Genomic DNA, 16,337 nt, shown 5'->3' on the forward strand with positions numbered 1-16,337 from the left:
GATCAGTTGCTATCTACAGTTCATACAGTTGTTGTTATTTACACATTTGAGCTTATAAAATAAGATACAATTTCTATGTATCCATGCCCTTACTACAGTACTTAACTGATCACAGCAACTAACAGTGTATTTTTGCAGAAGACATGCACCAATTTTTAAAAATCAGTAGCTCAAGCTTTGAGCTTCAACAGAAAACCAGTTTTGTCTGCATCTGTTGTTAAACCATTCACATTCTGTGTAATTAAAACATTAGCATTCGCCGTGTCCTGCAATTTTCAAAATATATAGAAAGACGTCTAGCTTCAGCACAGGCAAGGGAAAATACATATGTGTGTATGTTATATACAGATAACAGGATGTCTGATCCGGGAGGGAAAAAAATCCACATTGCACAGAGAAGTAATTATCAGTCATTAGCAGCAGGTAACTTGTGGGGAGCTAAACAACACCTCACTAAACATTTGCGGCTCTTTTGTTCCCCCCGACCGCTGAAAGATGCCTCCCGCCCGCATTCCAAGGCGCTCCTTTGCCCTGCGGACGCCCAAGTTCGCTGCCCGCCGGCGGCGGAGGGAGGCGGCGGCCGCGGCGGGCGGAGGGGCGCGGCCGCGGGGGCTCCGCGGGGGGCGGCGGGCAGCGCTGCCCCGGCCCCGGCCCCGGCCCCGCGCCCACCCGGCCCGGGCTGCGCTCCCCGCGCAGGCTGCGCCAGCCTCGGGCTGCTCCGTCCTTCCAGCCACCTTCAGCCCTGCCCGCCGCGGGGTCCCAGCGCGGAGCATCCCCCGACGGGGCGGAAAACGCCTCCCCCCTGCGCCTCGCCTACCTCGAAAAGCTGCGGGATCTCCCTGCGGGCCAGATACTCCTTCGCCTCGCCGGCGCTCATTCCGCCGCGGGGCGGGTGGGCAGCCCGAGCCCCGCGCTGGGCTCGGCGCGGCGATGCAATGCGGAGCCTCGGCGAGGCTTCCGCGGGCGGAGGGAGGCAGGAGGGAGGCAGCCGCCCGCCTCCCGTGCCCGCTGCTGGCAGGGAGCGAGAGAGAGCACGTTTTCCCCCGGCGGGGAGCGAGAGCGTGCGCAGGCTGCCGGGGAAAGTTTCGGGGGGTGCCCGCGGTGAGGCGCCGAGCGGAGGCGGCGGGGGGCTGTGCCTGGCGCCGAGCCGCGGGCAGGCTGCCCCGGCTGAGAGCGGACCCGCTCCGCCGGCTGCGCGGGGAGCGGCGGCGGCGAGGGCTGGGCACCGGGGAGCGCAGGGCGCTGGGAGCCGCCCGCTGTAACGCGGTCCCTGCCCTTGGCACGGTGTTCGGGCGGCTCGAGGAGCGAGACGTTTCATACACTTTGGGCTGGCAAAAAGCCACGAACTGCGATCAGTCATGAGCATCTGTGATCGGCGAGTCACAGGAAGAGATCTGAAATGATCTCTGGTCTAGCCTTCTGCTCAAGGCAAGGACAGCTTTGAGGTCATGCCAGGTTGCCCAGGGCTTTATTCAGTCTCATCTTGCAAAACCTTCCAAGGGTGGCAACTGCAGAGCCTTTCTGGACAATCCATGCTTGTTTGGCCTCGACATGAAGAAGGGTTTTCTCCTATTCAATTATCACCTCCCACATCTCATTGTGTTCCTTGCCCACCATTGTGAAGACCCCGGCTCCACTTTCATGATGGTCTCCTGTCCAGCCTTGGAGAGCTGCTATTATGTGCCTTTAAGCCTGCCACAAGGCTGAACAAGCCCAGCTCCCTCTGCTCATCTCAAGAACAAGTGCTCTCCATCCTTTAACCATCTTTGTGGCTGTCCACTCAACTCAGAATCATAGAATATATCAAGTCCAACTTGTGAGTGAATGGCCTGTACAGGGATCAAATTCACTCCAGTTTGTTAACATCTCTCTTCTACTGGGGAGCCCAAAACCAAGTGCATCATTCTAGATGTACTCTGGGAAGTGTTACGTAGGGGGTAGCTTTTGTGGTAACTCTGTGGCACACTGGAAGTCTGAGTATTTCGATTGCTGAAGTGTCCTATATCAAGTCTGATTTTCCAAATAGTTTTAAACTTTATTATCTTTTCTTACAGAATATCCTTGTATTTGTGCTGAGGCACACCCTAACACAAATAAATTACATAACTGTAAGCTTATAAACAGCACTGAACAACTGCTTTCTGTATGTACATCCCTATTTTTCAGACAGATAGGAAAATACATAGGTCTTCTCCAGTGTCTTTTAAGAAGCTTCTCCCCATTGCATATGATTTGTGGATCAATATCAGTTTGACAAGCTTCTCCCTCTCAGCTGCAGCCATGTTCCTTGTTTTGCTGTTTCTGTAGTTGAACTGCCCTTGTTTTCCTCAGCCCAGCCTCCAGCTTGTTATGCAGCTTTTTCTTTTTTTTTTTTTTCTCCCAGAGAAGCTTCCAGTCCTTGTTCATTCCATGAACTGCTAAATTCTGCCCAGAAGGCAGTCCCATGATCTTCTAATGACAAATTGGACTGTTTGGTTTTCCAAGTCATCCAAATATTCCCAGCAACTACCACGTAAAGGGCAGCAACTGACATCCCTTCACAGCAACTGACTGATGGATGGCCCACAGAATCATAGAAGGGTTTGGGTTGGAAGGGGCTTTAGAGATCACCTTGTTCTGACCCCCTGCCATGGGCAGGGATGCCACTCAAAAGATCAGGCTATTCAGGGCCCCATCCAACCTGCCTTGGACACTTACAGGATTGGGGCACACAAACTCTCTGGGCAAATGTGTTTCAGTGCAAAGCTGCTGGAAAACCACAGCTGAAGTGTCTCTGCAGTTTGGCTTCAGAGCCTTTCAGAGCCTTTGCAGCTCCAGCTTCTATCAATCCACTGGTGTCTACTTAGAGAAGCTGGAGTCACTGAATTGACACTTGCCATATGTTCAAGTAAGACTTTGGTTTTTGCTGAAGAGTTTAATCAGCATTCTGCAGTTTTTCTCATCCTCCCATAAAATCTGGATGTGGTTTTAACCCTACTTTCTTCTGCTAAAATTTTAGTCCATCCAAATGTAAATTCATTAAAAAGCACATTGCCTTAATTTTTATTGAGTAAAATGAGTAGGCTCCAATGTCCTAATAAAAAGATATGAGACATAATTGCTTTTAAATTACCTTAAATGAAGGTTGACAAAAGGAAGATGGAATTAAATTAAATAGATATTTTCTTAAAATAAGGTCTTTGCTAAGGAGGGCTAATAGAAGATGGCATTCTATTTAGGAGCACAGAACTGTGGTTTTGGCATTTTGTGGGTGTAATTTTTTTTATTTGTTTCTTGATACAAAAAAAAATCATCTGTATTATCATTGTCTTGGATAAATTCCATTTATAGGCTTTCAGAATATATATTTTTATATACTCAACATTTATGGGTAAATTAGTATCTCATCCAATGTTTGGCAAGAGAAAAATATTTCCTTTCATATGCTTTCCATAGCATCTTCCTCAGGAATGTGAAATATGTTTGTGTAAAGTCTTGTCCTACTTGTTTTGGTTTTTTTCACTAGGCTTCCAGGCATTTTGTTCAGTTAGATAATGCTAACAGGAAATAAAAAAAAAAAATAACTCCTGCTATAAAATTATGCATTATTATTATGCACATCTTCATTATTGTTCAAAATGTTGTTTTGTTGCACAAAATCAAATTCTGTGTTGCAGAAATTACCACCTCAGAACAAATACAGCCATTAGGAAATCTATCAGACTGAAGGTGTGAAATGTATCTGGAAAGGATATTTTTGGATCTAATAATACAGTTCCTCCTAGTAGAAGCAATGTTTTATGCGTTTGCTGTCAGAAGAATCCCCTTATTGAAGCAGGGTCGCAGGTGGAAGCTTCTCAAAGGCCCTGAAGAACATTGGCAGTGAAGGATTAAGCAGAGATGAGCCAAAGGGGCACAAAAAGCTGGGCTATTTGTTGTGCAGGTAACATAAAGGGAGCTGTTCAAGGTGAGCTCTTTGTTGGGTAAGTGTCTGATCAAGAATGCAGGTGGGAGTGAAGTGGTCTTAGTGCCTTAGAAAGCAACACAGGATGTAAAAAATGCTCAGAGGAATGGGAATGCATTTGAGCTCCAGGGCACTGCCCATTCCTGAAGGTGCAGGCAGCTTTTAGGGTACTGGGTGAGGCACAAGGATCATTGGTTATTTCCTACCTTTTCTGGAGGGCAAGAAGATATAATAGAAAGAACAAAATTTTGCTGTCAAAATGATAACATTTCAGAAAATTTATCTAGAAAACTTCCTCTGGATCTTATAGCATTTGGCAGATTCCATTCTCATTCTTCTTGTTCCCTCCAGAAGCTACATGAAGCTGCACTAAGATGAATCAGTATTTTCAGGGATCAGCTGGGATATGGTGTTCTGGGCCTTCTATTCTTCTTGGTTAAACCAATTTCACAACACCCATAGCCTTCAGTCAAACCATAATTAGGTTCTGTGTTTTCAAAAATCACTTCAGAATACCCCAGTATTTTATAAACTATTTTTTTTTGTCTAGTGCCTGTTCAAGCACTAGTGGCTGGATCTGTCACACCAGTTGCTGCTCTGCTAGACATCTTTATTAAATCACAACCAACATCCTTGGATTAATGTGCTTATACAGGCTGATATGAGGACAGCTTGAATTTGTAGATTCAGTAAGTAAACCAATTATGTGCAGCCTTTTTAATAGAACATGCTGAATTACATGCTTCTGATCCAGAAATGGTATGCATTTTAATGTAAATTTGGAACTTAGTTGCAGCCTCATATTGCAGTTAGTGTGGTATAAATTAATCCAAGATTGCTCAAATGATATTTTAATTTTTAGGAGAAATCCCTTTCTGAACCCTTTTGCTACAGCATTAACCGTTTTTTTTAAACCTCATGTTTCCCCCACCTTTCTTTTCTACTCTAATACACCATTTTTTCTTTCCTACTCTAATAGACATTTTTCCCTTTTCTACTGGTACCTGAACATGTTACTTAAGTGAAGTATATCACCAATTGAAAAGTAGTAAAAAATCAACAAAGAAAAATCTGATTTCTGGATCTAGATTTCAGTAAGTCCCAGAATTAACATTTTATGTAAATTTTGAGGACACCAAGATGAATAGAACACTGAGGGAAGAAAAAAAGATCATGCCACTTAAAAGTTTGAGGATGCATATTTCAATCTGCTGAGAAAAGAAACATTTTAAAGAAATGCTATGATCAAGTCCGTATTTGTTGTGATAAACGAAATAGCTAAATAATCATTCTTGTGACCTTTCCCTGAACTGTCCAATTTACCTATATGCATTTTGAGTGGGATGTAGAGGCATCAAACAGGACACATTGTTCTGCTCTTCCAGCCTGCCTGTGACACCTCAGTGCCCTCATTCTGTTGTTTTCCTGCTGACAGACTGAATTTGTGCCCTGCTGTGGTGTTGCAACAGGACTCACCCCGAGCTGGGTGCCTGGCAGATTCCCAGCAGCTCTGCTTTCCACGGTTTTCTCTCCCAGGTTCCTTTGCTGGAGCATCAACACCTGCACTTTATTTTTGATGTATGACTGCCTATATTTGCTCGCACCCAGTTTACCAAGAAATCAGCATGCTCAGTGCCAGTGAGCTGTCCCCTCTGGGAGATCCCACTGCCCCAGTCTTTGCTCCCTGCCACTGGCACCAGTGGTTTTCTTTGGTTTGGTAATCACTGCAAATATTATACAGCACATGGCCAAACCAGAGTTCCTAAGGGACCAAAACAGAAAGTCAGTATTTCCCATTCACACTTCACTTTCGAGGCCAGTCAATTAATTATTAAATATATATACACATTAATTTTGATTCACTCAGGTTTTTTAAAGAAAATATCTTGCAGCAGTAAGTAAATGGCATCAGATCAGCACTTTTTTTTCTTCATCAGCCAAAAGGAACCTTCTTGAACAGCTATTTGTGCACAGATCTGAGATGATCTTTATTTCAGAAGCCGGCATTGTCAGGCATCAATTCAATTTCATATAAGCTACATTCCGGTATGCTCTTATCAATTATGTTTTTTTACTAAGTTCCATGTTAGATGGCCAGGGCTATAATTCCCTATGCCACCATCCTTAGAAAGTAGTGGTCTAGCATATTCCCAGAATGGAAGTATTTTGAGAGTTCTTAGAGTCCCTTTCCAGTTTTTCCCTTTCCTGTCCTTTCCAGCTGTTTTAAAATTCTGATACAACTTATCCGAGTTATTTTTAGTGACTACTATTTATAAAACTTACTTGACTACAGTTCTAATGGAGAATGTTTTATTATCATGATATGGTATAGTTACATCATCTGATCATTTATATACAGAATTGAAATATGCAGTGAAGTCTATCAATCACTTTTGATAAATCTGTGAAAGGATATGGCACAAATGTTGTAAGGATTGTTTTCTTTCTTTCTTCAGAAAAGCTGCTCTTTTAAATGCTGTTGCACCCCTCTGACTATTGGCTTTTATGTAATTTTGTTTCCCTTCTCATTTTTTAGCAGTTCTTAAATCTGTCACATATATTTCTTGCAGGTTCTAGTATTTGCAATAGAAGTTTTTCTTATTCTTGTATATCTTTATTTTCAAGGCAAATTGCTTGCAAATGTCTTGTTAACGTTTCTTAAATAATTCCCAATTATATGTATATTTTCATATTTAAGTTTTTATCCTTGGTTTGACTTATAATAATTAGATAGTATGAGGACATTGTACAGCATTATGTAACTTAATAAATTCAAGGTTTTTACCTCAGAAAGTCCTTACATCTCTAAGAGATGAAGAGTGGGAGGTGCTCTGGAGGTTTTCCTTGTGCCTAAGACAGTGGCTGTACTGGGGAGAACACAGATTGAGCATTTACCCAGACCTTCTGTCTGATCCATTACAGCCTCTTCATGTTTTTGCTTTTATTTTATGTCAGTTAAACTGGATCTCTCCCTCTCCCCACAGTGTTACAGAAATTGCTCTTTGGGAGGATTATTTCATAAATAAAATTACCATTTTTCAGTAATTGATTAATAAATACTCCAAATCCGTGGATACTGATTTTTCAAAACTTACAAATGTGGTATGGTTTTTGTCCAATAAAGTCCTAAGGATTTAACCACATATTTCAAGGTTCTAATCTATGCATTGTCCCCTGTTAATAATTTCTGTTCATCTAGTTTACTCTTTATGAGCTAAGGGAATTTGTGTAGCTGTAGGAAAAAACCCACCAAAATAAAACACAAAAAACCACAGCAAAATTCAGTCAATAAAACAGGCTTGAACTGAATAATGACTTGTGGGTGGTGGTTGTGGGAATAGAAAAGAATTCAAGCACAGCTACAGACCTCATCTTGGGAACACTGTGGAGCTCAAGATTGTTAGAAAGTACAAGTTCCTGTTCCTTCGCATTTGGGTTTCATTTCTGTGGTTAAATGGACCAGTGCCATACGACATTATTTCTATAACTTGTTATTCAGTCATACAGTGAAAATCTTCCCTACTTGAAAATCATCTTTCACAAAATACAGCTCTTGAAATGATAAACATCTTGACTATTTCTTTTTTTGCTAAATGAATTGCAAGTAATACCAACTTCCTGTATGAAAGCCTTAGAAAAGTCACATAATGATTTCAAGAATTGCTCACACTGAGAAAACTTCATCATTTTTTGATGCTTATATCTTTACAGTGGCTCAAAACATTGTGATGTTAAGTCAAAGGGGAAAAAAAAGTATAACTTCATTTGATATAATTTGTTCTTACCTAGGATCAAGAAGGATTCCTGGATGGGCTATTTTCTTGTATGAAAGGCATTTATAAGTGCAGATTTTTTTTTCTCTACTCAAAAATGAGGACCATTAATTTTGGTCAGGTACATGGTTGGTACATGTATTCCAAAGAATAAAATAATTCTTAAGGAAAAAAAGGTCTTGTTTCACAACATGGCAATTTTTTATAATTAGGATTCACAGTGGAATAATGTTCTGTTTTCAAAAGTGGCCATGGTGATAACTGTAGCATTCTGGTAAAAAAGTTTCCTGTTTTCATATTCAGTGTGTATCCAATATTCAGCACAGAGCAGTAGCTGTCAAAATGTTGGTAAGTCACTGGTGTTTTCTTCTCCCTGTTAGTTTTGCTAAAGCTAAAGCTCTTTATATTTTATATTCCATAATAAAATGAGGAATGACTGTCCAAACTTTCTTTTCTAGACACAGAAAGGCTGTAACTTTGGCAGGTATTGGCTCACAACTCTGAATTCTAATGTAAGGAACACATTTTGGGTGGGGGGGAGGATTTTAATTTTGCCCAAGTCATTTTTTAATGATCTAATGTTCTTGAACTCATCCCTTTAACTTCTTGTTCTTGCATTGCAATTAATAGAATGCAGTATCTAGAGATTAAAATATGCACATTATGTAATAATTAGATACAAATCAGAACATAGAATGTAGGCAAGATAAAGAAATTGCACCTGAAGATACAATAGGCTAAGTTGAGAGACGTGAGAGAAACTGGCAAATGTTTTAGCCATAGAAATGTTTTAATTTTAATTTGAAATTCATCCTGCCTTTCTGCTGACATACAAGAACATTGCCTGAATTTAATCACCAACTTCAGTGAATGCTTTCTTGACAGTATAACAAATGAGAATTGGATCAAACACCTGTTTCCCATAGAAGCTGACACCCTGCCAGATGGCTTATTAGCAAAGATAACTGTTGATGGAACTATCACATGAGGGTTGAACTTGAACTCAGGTTCAACATGGCATGGAGTGAAAACTTTTGGTTAAATGGAAGAAAAGATTATAACTTAGTATTTGATAGAACCTAACACCATGTAGTTTATAACATTGGAAATTACTAATAATCTTCAGCACTTGTTGAATCACCAAGACCTTTCTTTTTCTTGTCATGCTACCCAATAAAATGAAATAGTTGTTGAAGTGCAGGGCTGCACAGGACCCTGGGCTCTGCCTTATAAATACCTTGTTAGAGATTAGGCAATTGTGCTCTGGAAAGCAAATCCACCTTGGCTGGATGTTGGAGTCATGACACAAGGCAGGGTTCAGGAGAAGTTAATTAAGGATCACTGCTTTCAGGAGAACTGACAAAGTTCTGCTCCTATATGAACTCCTTAGCAGCAGAGGCAGGTTACTGTAAAATGTACAAGTGAGAAACTCAGTGGCTGTGCTTTTCTAATTTATTAAAAAATGTTCAGGAATTAAAAAAACAAAACACCAACCTATTTTAGCTCTTGTGTATTTGACAAAGAGGTCATTGGCTTACAGCTGAGTTGGTATTATTTGGACAAGAGTTGAATATTTGAAGAACACTTAAATTACTCCTTTCTTTACAATATACAGCTAAATCACCCCTAAATCAGTTTTGGAAATAGTTTTTTGAATTACCCTGTAGTGTAGCTGACATTTTTCTATATACATTGATTGAAAATTATTGATTACTGGCTTTCTACTGGAACCTTACTCTATCAGCCTCTGGGCTAGGGAAAAGTGAAACATGACCTGCAGAGGTAGAATGTACAGCTTCCCTAGCTGACTTCTTTTATTGAAATATGAGCAATTTCTGGAAAAAATATCCTGGTTTTATCATTTGATAGTACCAATACACACACAGACATACTTCCTTTCCAAAATAAATTTTTGATTTATGAACATATGAGGATCTCCTACGAGAGAGAAAATATATTTTGTCTCAAGAATTCACAGGCGATAAATAGCATAACAAATGAAGAATAATTTATTTCACAAAAGGATTTGAAAACAAATATGGCAATTTTAGATCATCATAACTAGACACAGAATTACTGAAGGAAATGGAAAAGATAGTTCATACTCTTCTGGTTCCTAGATGAGGATATAAAGAAGGCAAAATATGTTCAGTCTCCTATGTGACAAAAATGGAAAGGGAAAAGTATCTGGATAAAAAATGCTTCTTACAACATGATAATATATAGCAATTTAAAAAATTAAACTGTTTTCCTAATCCTGTGGAAATATGAAGGCAAACAGAATCAGATGAAAGCAAAAGAGAATACAAATTAGCAACAGTCCAAATTTTTGAGTAGTGTTTGAAGAATCCAGGTTTGAGATGACATGAAATTAACACTGACTGCCTTGAGATCTTTCTGTAAGTTGCTTTACAGCTAAAAAGCAGTAATTATTTTTACATTTAACAATGTCAAATGATTACCATCTTCATTCTAAAGCTAAGTAGCAAGGAAAGCTATGTACCTTTGACCTCATATAATAATTTGATGTAACTATTCTGAAAGGAATAGTCTTAATTTGTTCTGTTTGCGAAACTTAGATCTGGAATCCTTACATTTCTGTACCTGATAAAGAGATGTATTATTGGGGTTTTTTTTGAGATATATATTTAATATGCACATGCAGCTAAAATGCAAGGGGGGTTTTAAGCATTTACATAATATTATAATGAGAAAAATTGTGTTTAAGGAAATCCTTGATAACTAAGAGAGTTCAAGTGCAAGAAGGTGATTTTTGCTGAGATAATACTTTTGCAAATGCATCCATTAAAGCGCTGATTAATTGAAGTTGATTGACTGATGGGTGCCTTTTCTCCATGTAAAAATCAATCACCTTGAATGAACATGTAAATTCAAATGCCTGCCTTAAAATGTAAAAGGTCATTAACTGCAGTAAATGTAGCTTTTACATTTTCACGTAATACAGATATTTAGCAGCAAAAACAACTAGTTCAGGTCACAGGACAGATACATAGAAATGACAGGCACATATTCATGTATTAGTAATTCCAATTATCACTAGGTCTTTTTCTTGATGTTCTCTTTCAGTTAGAAAAAACTCATCAGGATACAATACATAGAACAAAGATAAAAGACAGGTGAAAATGAGGGGCTTGAATTTTTCATTCATGAGTTGCAAAGCAATATAGAAAAACTTCCATAGATTTCACAACAGTGCATTCTTGTGTGGGCAATTCTTCTCAGTTTGCACAATATCACCATTAACTTAGGCCACACAATTTGGCTTTTAAGAAAGGAAGTATTTGATGGGTCAACAAGTCACTGATTTACTTTCTTGCTGAATATGTTGGTTTTTTCCCAGACTTTCTGCTTAGTAATAGCTCTTTTAATTTTTAAAGTAAAATTCCACCTTGCACTGAGTGCCAGCATTGTCAAGGTGAAAAGGCTTTTTACTGACCTGTGCAGAAAGAAATTTCAAAAAGACTTCATTTTTATAAATCATAGCAAAATCTGGCAGCCAAGCACAATGATTTCAATTTATGAAGTAATTCTGGCATTTGTACTTGGGAAGAGTTTCTGGTAAATGAGCTCACAGAAACTGATACTTTTAATTTCCAAGAGAATGGTCTTAGAACTTGTAGTTTATTGAAGGATAGTCTATGCTTAGTTCAGCATGAGCACTTTCCACCTGATCCACAGCAGCTTTTACACAATCCTGGTAAATGAAGCTAAAGAGAGAAGAAAATTATCTCTCTGCTTTACACAGTTTGACTAGAGTGAGAAATTATTAAGGTTTGCTGATCTGCTCTTGAGCAGCTGCTCCTAAAACTACAAGTAAAGTTTTGTCTAAAAATTTGTTGGGCTGTTTCAATCTGCTCTTCCCCAAATCTCCTGGATAAACATTAAGAAGAAGAAGAACAACAACAATATATTTACATTTTAAATTATTAAGTTATTCCTTTCATTGAGAATATTTCTTTAAATTCCTTAACGGCCTAATTTTGGATTTGTCTTAAATTTTGCTTCTCAAGTCACACTTCCACTAGTCAGATTTAATGACATTTCAGTCCCCATCATGCATTGATCTGCATAACCTTTCCTGGCAATATACTGGATTCAGTTTTAGTGACTGTACAAATGTTTAACGTTAATCAATGTTATTGTACTTGGAGTATGAGTAACCTTTTATAAAGTTGACTCAGGGCTCACTGTAGATCTTATTTCTAACAAGATTTTCATAATACTAACTTTTCCCAGGTAAAGCTGATGTGCATCCAGCCTTTTTTTTTCAAATGTTTTGTTGGTTTTCTCATATAGCTGATGAGTAGTTCTCCATGGAATACAAAACCCCTTACTTGCAAATAAGACAATTACTTGGAAGACAAAAGGTTATATTTAGATTGCAGGCTGAAGACCAGTTTGAGTACACACAATAGCTTTAAGTATTGGTTTGGGAGCTAAAATGAGTCTATCAGCAACACTGCCCTTTATTTGAGTTAATTTAACCAGCAGAGCTGAGGCCACTTCAGCTCAATCCCTACAGGGAGGACTTTGCTGAGGCACTCAGGTATTGGTGTGCTCAGCACTCAGGAGAGATTTATCATACAGATGTCAGAACTGGCAGTGGGATAAAAGTGATGGCTTCTTAACGATTCTAAACCACAATGTTCTATCCACTGCTTGAAGCCAAAGGTAAAACTGGTTCTAAATTTAGCTGTACTTAGGGCAGTTTAATTAAGATTCTTATCTTGTTTCTAATTAAGAAGCCCATGAATTTTCTATTTGAGAATGAACCCTTTTGAAATACCAATGAAAAAATACAATGGGGAGGGTAATTTTAAATAATGTTTTAAATAAATAATACATTGGGTTGGTTTACTGCTGTCTTTTCCCCGATTTTGCTCTTTTAATAATGATTTGAGAAAATATTTTCAGCTTTATCTATTGAGAAAAATACTGGTGCAGAAAGACTAAATGTGACCTAATTAACTATCTCAATAAGCTGCCACTGTTTTTCCACATTTTCTTTTCTCATATTTTACCTTTTTTTACCAACAGAATAAACTGTTGGAATGGTTGGTAACTTCTTGTCTTCTGAAGATGTAATACTTGTTTATTTCACAATTCAACAGTATGGAAATTCAATGCCTGGTAATATTTACATCATTAATGACAGAACAGAACTGATGACAAGGTAGATGGTTAATTCATTAAGAACAAATGTCAACTGAATTTCATTGCAGGCTTCAAGGTTTTTGCCTGTGTTATATTCTGACCTCAGAAGGCCTGTAAAACATTATTTCTATAATCCCACTTTGTAAATAACAGTAACAAATACTGTCTTATTTGATTCCAATGTGGAGTTAAGCCACTTGATACTATGGTTGAACAGAAATGTGCAGTCTACTGTGTTTAGCCAGAGTACAAAGAGAATCTATTGACAAACACCCTTCAGTACAACTGTTTCAGCACAGTAAAATTAGAAACAAGGCTTCTTTCAAATAATTTTCCTTTGGAAGGTCTGTATCTATTACTCTCACTATATTAATTTTGCCTACTTTTTATCAGTATTAATTTGCTATTGTAAATCTTTTCAAAGTATGAACATTCTTTAGTCAAGCCAGCCTTCCATTAACAGAAAGGGGGAAAAACGCCAATGAGTGAGATCAATCAATAATTTAATTACTGTTGCCATTTTATCAGCTGAGATACCAAACTACAGTAGACTTGTTTTGGCATTTTTAAAATCTATGGTATTGACAGTCAAAAGAAGAAAGCAATAAATCTGCATTTTAAGTGGGATAGTAGCGTTCAGCTATTATTGATGATTCCTTAAGAATCACTCTTGTTGACTTATGTCATTGCAAGAGCTTATTTTAATTTTACTTTTGGAAGCACAACAAATACAGCCAAAGACAGATTTTTTTCTTTTACACAGGAGACAATTATCAGACAGTACATGCAAGTCTAAAACAAACAGGAAAGCAGACACAGAACAGTGATCAAGAGTATAGAAGAAGGAAGAGATGCACTGTGATACAAATAAGTGAGACAATCAAGGTTAATGCAAACAAAATTACAGATATTTAATTGGTATTTTTGATACAGGAAAAAATCCAATTTCATGATTAGAAAGTGTCAGGTGAACTCTAGTATCATAAATTCTTGTTTTAGGAGCTTATAGGGTTACACTTAGGATTTCTGCTCCTCCTCAGTGGCTTTTTTGCTCCATGCTGGACAGGAACAAGCTGACAGATGGCTCATAAAGGGCAATTTCTAGAGGGTATAGATTAGAGGATTAGGGCCTGAGCAACCTGCTGGAGGAGGAAAGAATCTGGAAGGGCATCAAGATGTGCAGCAATGTGAACACCAGCTGCAGTTACAGCAGCTTTTTAAACAATTGTTTTAATTACAAATTATTTTGGAATACACATTTGGTGTCCTTTCTAATTACTCACCATGAAGTACAAGACACTTTAGCTTGGCAAAGGTCAAGCTAAAGACACTCAGAGCATGAGAAGTATTGTTACTAGCACAGAAACAAAGCAGAATGAAGAAACAGGAGCAGACAGCATTGAGCTTTACTTCTAGACAAAAAAAAAAAATCCTGTACAGGCATGGAAGTATGTACTGAGAGCTGCCTAAGGGAATAAAGATGAAAAAAATGAGGACAAAGCTGTTGGTACTGTCTTACTGGAGAAAAAAAAGAGAAGTGATACCACCTCCAGGAATAATGCCTGAAGCACTGGCACACTCATACACATCTGATGAATACTAAAGCCCAGAAAGATTGAGCCTGTAAAGAAATAAGAGCCAGAAGTAGAAGGAGAATTAGATCCATTAGAAAAGACACTCCAACAGGCAAAGGGAATTCAGAAGGCAAACCAGAGACAGACCTAAGAAGGTGATGCACAGTATTACACAGAATATTAATCAGAGGGAGTAATGGCCATTCTTTTGGATTATTCCAAAGAGCTTGTGCAACTGAGTTTGCCTTAACTCAGTGCTGCCTCTGCCCTGGGATGGAAAGGCAGTAACAGGACCTGAACACCCACAGTCAAAGAGCAGCCCCTGCAGTGTGGCTGTGCTGATCCAAACACTGCTCACACACTGCAGATGACACCAGGGGACACAAGAATTGGGAGTGTGCAGCTATGTATCAGCTATGTATGCAGCTATGTTTGCAGCTTTTGCATCAGGATCCTGCTGAGCCTTCCTGGTGATTGCAAACCCAGCTACATGTAACCATGAGAAATACAAGTGATCTTCCATGTAAGGAAAATTTGCTATGGTTTCTAAGCTGTGTTTGTATCATTCCAATGCCACGAGGCTTTTTTCCACCTTTTCAGTTTATTTTCTGAAGTAGCAAATCAGACACAGTAACCCTTAAAGAATGCTATTAAAATTATAAAGTCTAGCATTACAGAGAATGAAAAAGTTACAGTCACCTCTGATACAAATTTCAGGAGGTTCAGGAGTTTGTAAGGAAACAGGATGATTTTAAATTTTATTCACAGAAAAGACGTTCATTACCTCTCATGTCAGGAATGTTTCTTGGTAAACCAAAAGTCACCTTTTGGCCGTATTTGACATAACTTTTCACATGGTACAAACATCAAGACATGTCTGGTTCAAAGATGCATCATCACGATACAGCTGCTGACATTATTTCTGTGTGAAAAGGACGTTACCAAAGGATGAATATTTGTAGTAAGTGCAAAGAGCAAGGAAGTAAGCTTAACTGAAAGAAGTTCAGTCACAGGCTCAGACCTCGTCACATGTTTCCTGGCCAATTCCACATGGGAGCAGAAAGGTATTGCGGTGCTATCTGAGTCAAGGCATATGAAATCAACTCATCAGTTTACCAAACTGCATGAATACATGCTTGGAGAGATCCTTTAGTATTACCCTTGTCTATCCTTTAGAATACTGACACATCATGACCACATCTGAGAATGATCAAGAGACCTAAGTGGAAGCATTTGAAGGTGTAAGAAAATAAGCTTAAGTTTGGCCCTAAATTCATTTAGCTTTCTGGAAGAAGATAAACAGTGCAGCTTACAAGCAGGCACGAACAGACATTGACAACCATAGCACTTCTCAGTAGGTTCACAAGAGGCTCACACAGAAGGGCTCAGGCACAACAGGAGCTGGTGGCTATGGTATTCTGAAGGGAGTAAGTACCATCTAATAACAGGTGATTGTTTTTGTCAAGGAAACCAGTGATGCTTTAAAACAGCAAATGTGATGCTATTGAAATTCCAACATCAATACATGGAAATGTGCTCCTGTCTGAGAAAGTCATTACCGGTGACAAGTACATGGAGCAAGATATAGCTTCCATGGTTCAGGGCAGATTCTGCATCTTCACTGATGGAAGGCATCAGGCAATTGAACAAAGCAGTGACAAGATGAGATAGTAGAAATAAAAGAATCATACCAAGTGGTTCAAGACATTGAAATAAAAATTTGATGATGCATCAGCTCTGAGGGATGAATACACTACAGGCAAAGCTATAGCAAGGCTTCATGCAAAAAAAAATAATCTACCTTTAGGTCCCACTCCCTCCCTTGCCAAAGCTGGTCCCTCTCCAAGGCAGCCCTGCGGCCACCAAGACCTG

General features: G+C 39.0%; 1 protein-coding gene across 1 annotated transcript in view; it reads right to left on the reverse strand.

The window, feature by feature from the left end:
- The window catches only part of AK5 (adenylate kinase 5), an 83,761-nt gene extending 82,672 nt beyond the window's left edge, over positions 1–1,089 (reverse strand). Inside the window, exon 1 of the mRNA XM_063165881.1 lies at positions 818–1,089. Within this exon, the coding sequence (XP_063021951.1) occupies positions 818–877 (60 nt within the window). The 5' untranslated portion in view covers positions 878–1,089. The remainder of the gene's footprint in view (positions 1–817) is intronic.
- Between the last annotated feature and the right edge of the window lie 15,248 nt (positions 1,090–16,337).

Source organism: Melospiza melodia, chromosome 11, assembly GCF_035770615.1.
Source record: "Melospiza melodia melodia isolate bMelMel2 chromosome 11, bMelMel2.pri, whole genome shotgun sequence".
Lineage (NCBI taxonomy): Eukaryota > Metazoa > Chordata > Aves > Passeriformes > Passerellidae > Melospiza > Melospiza melodia.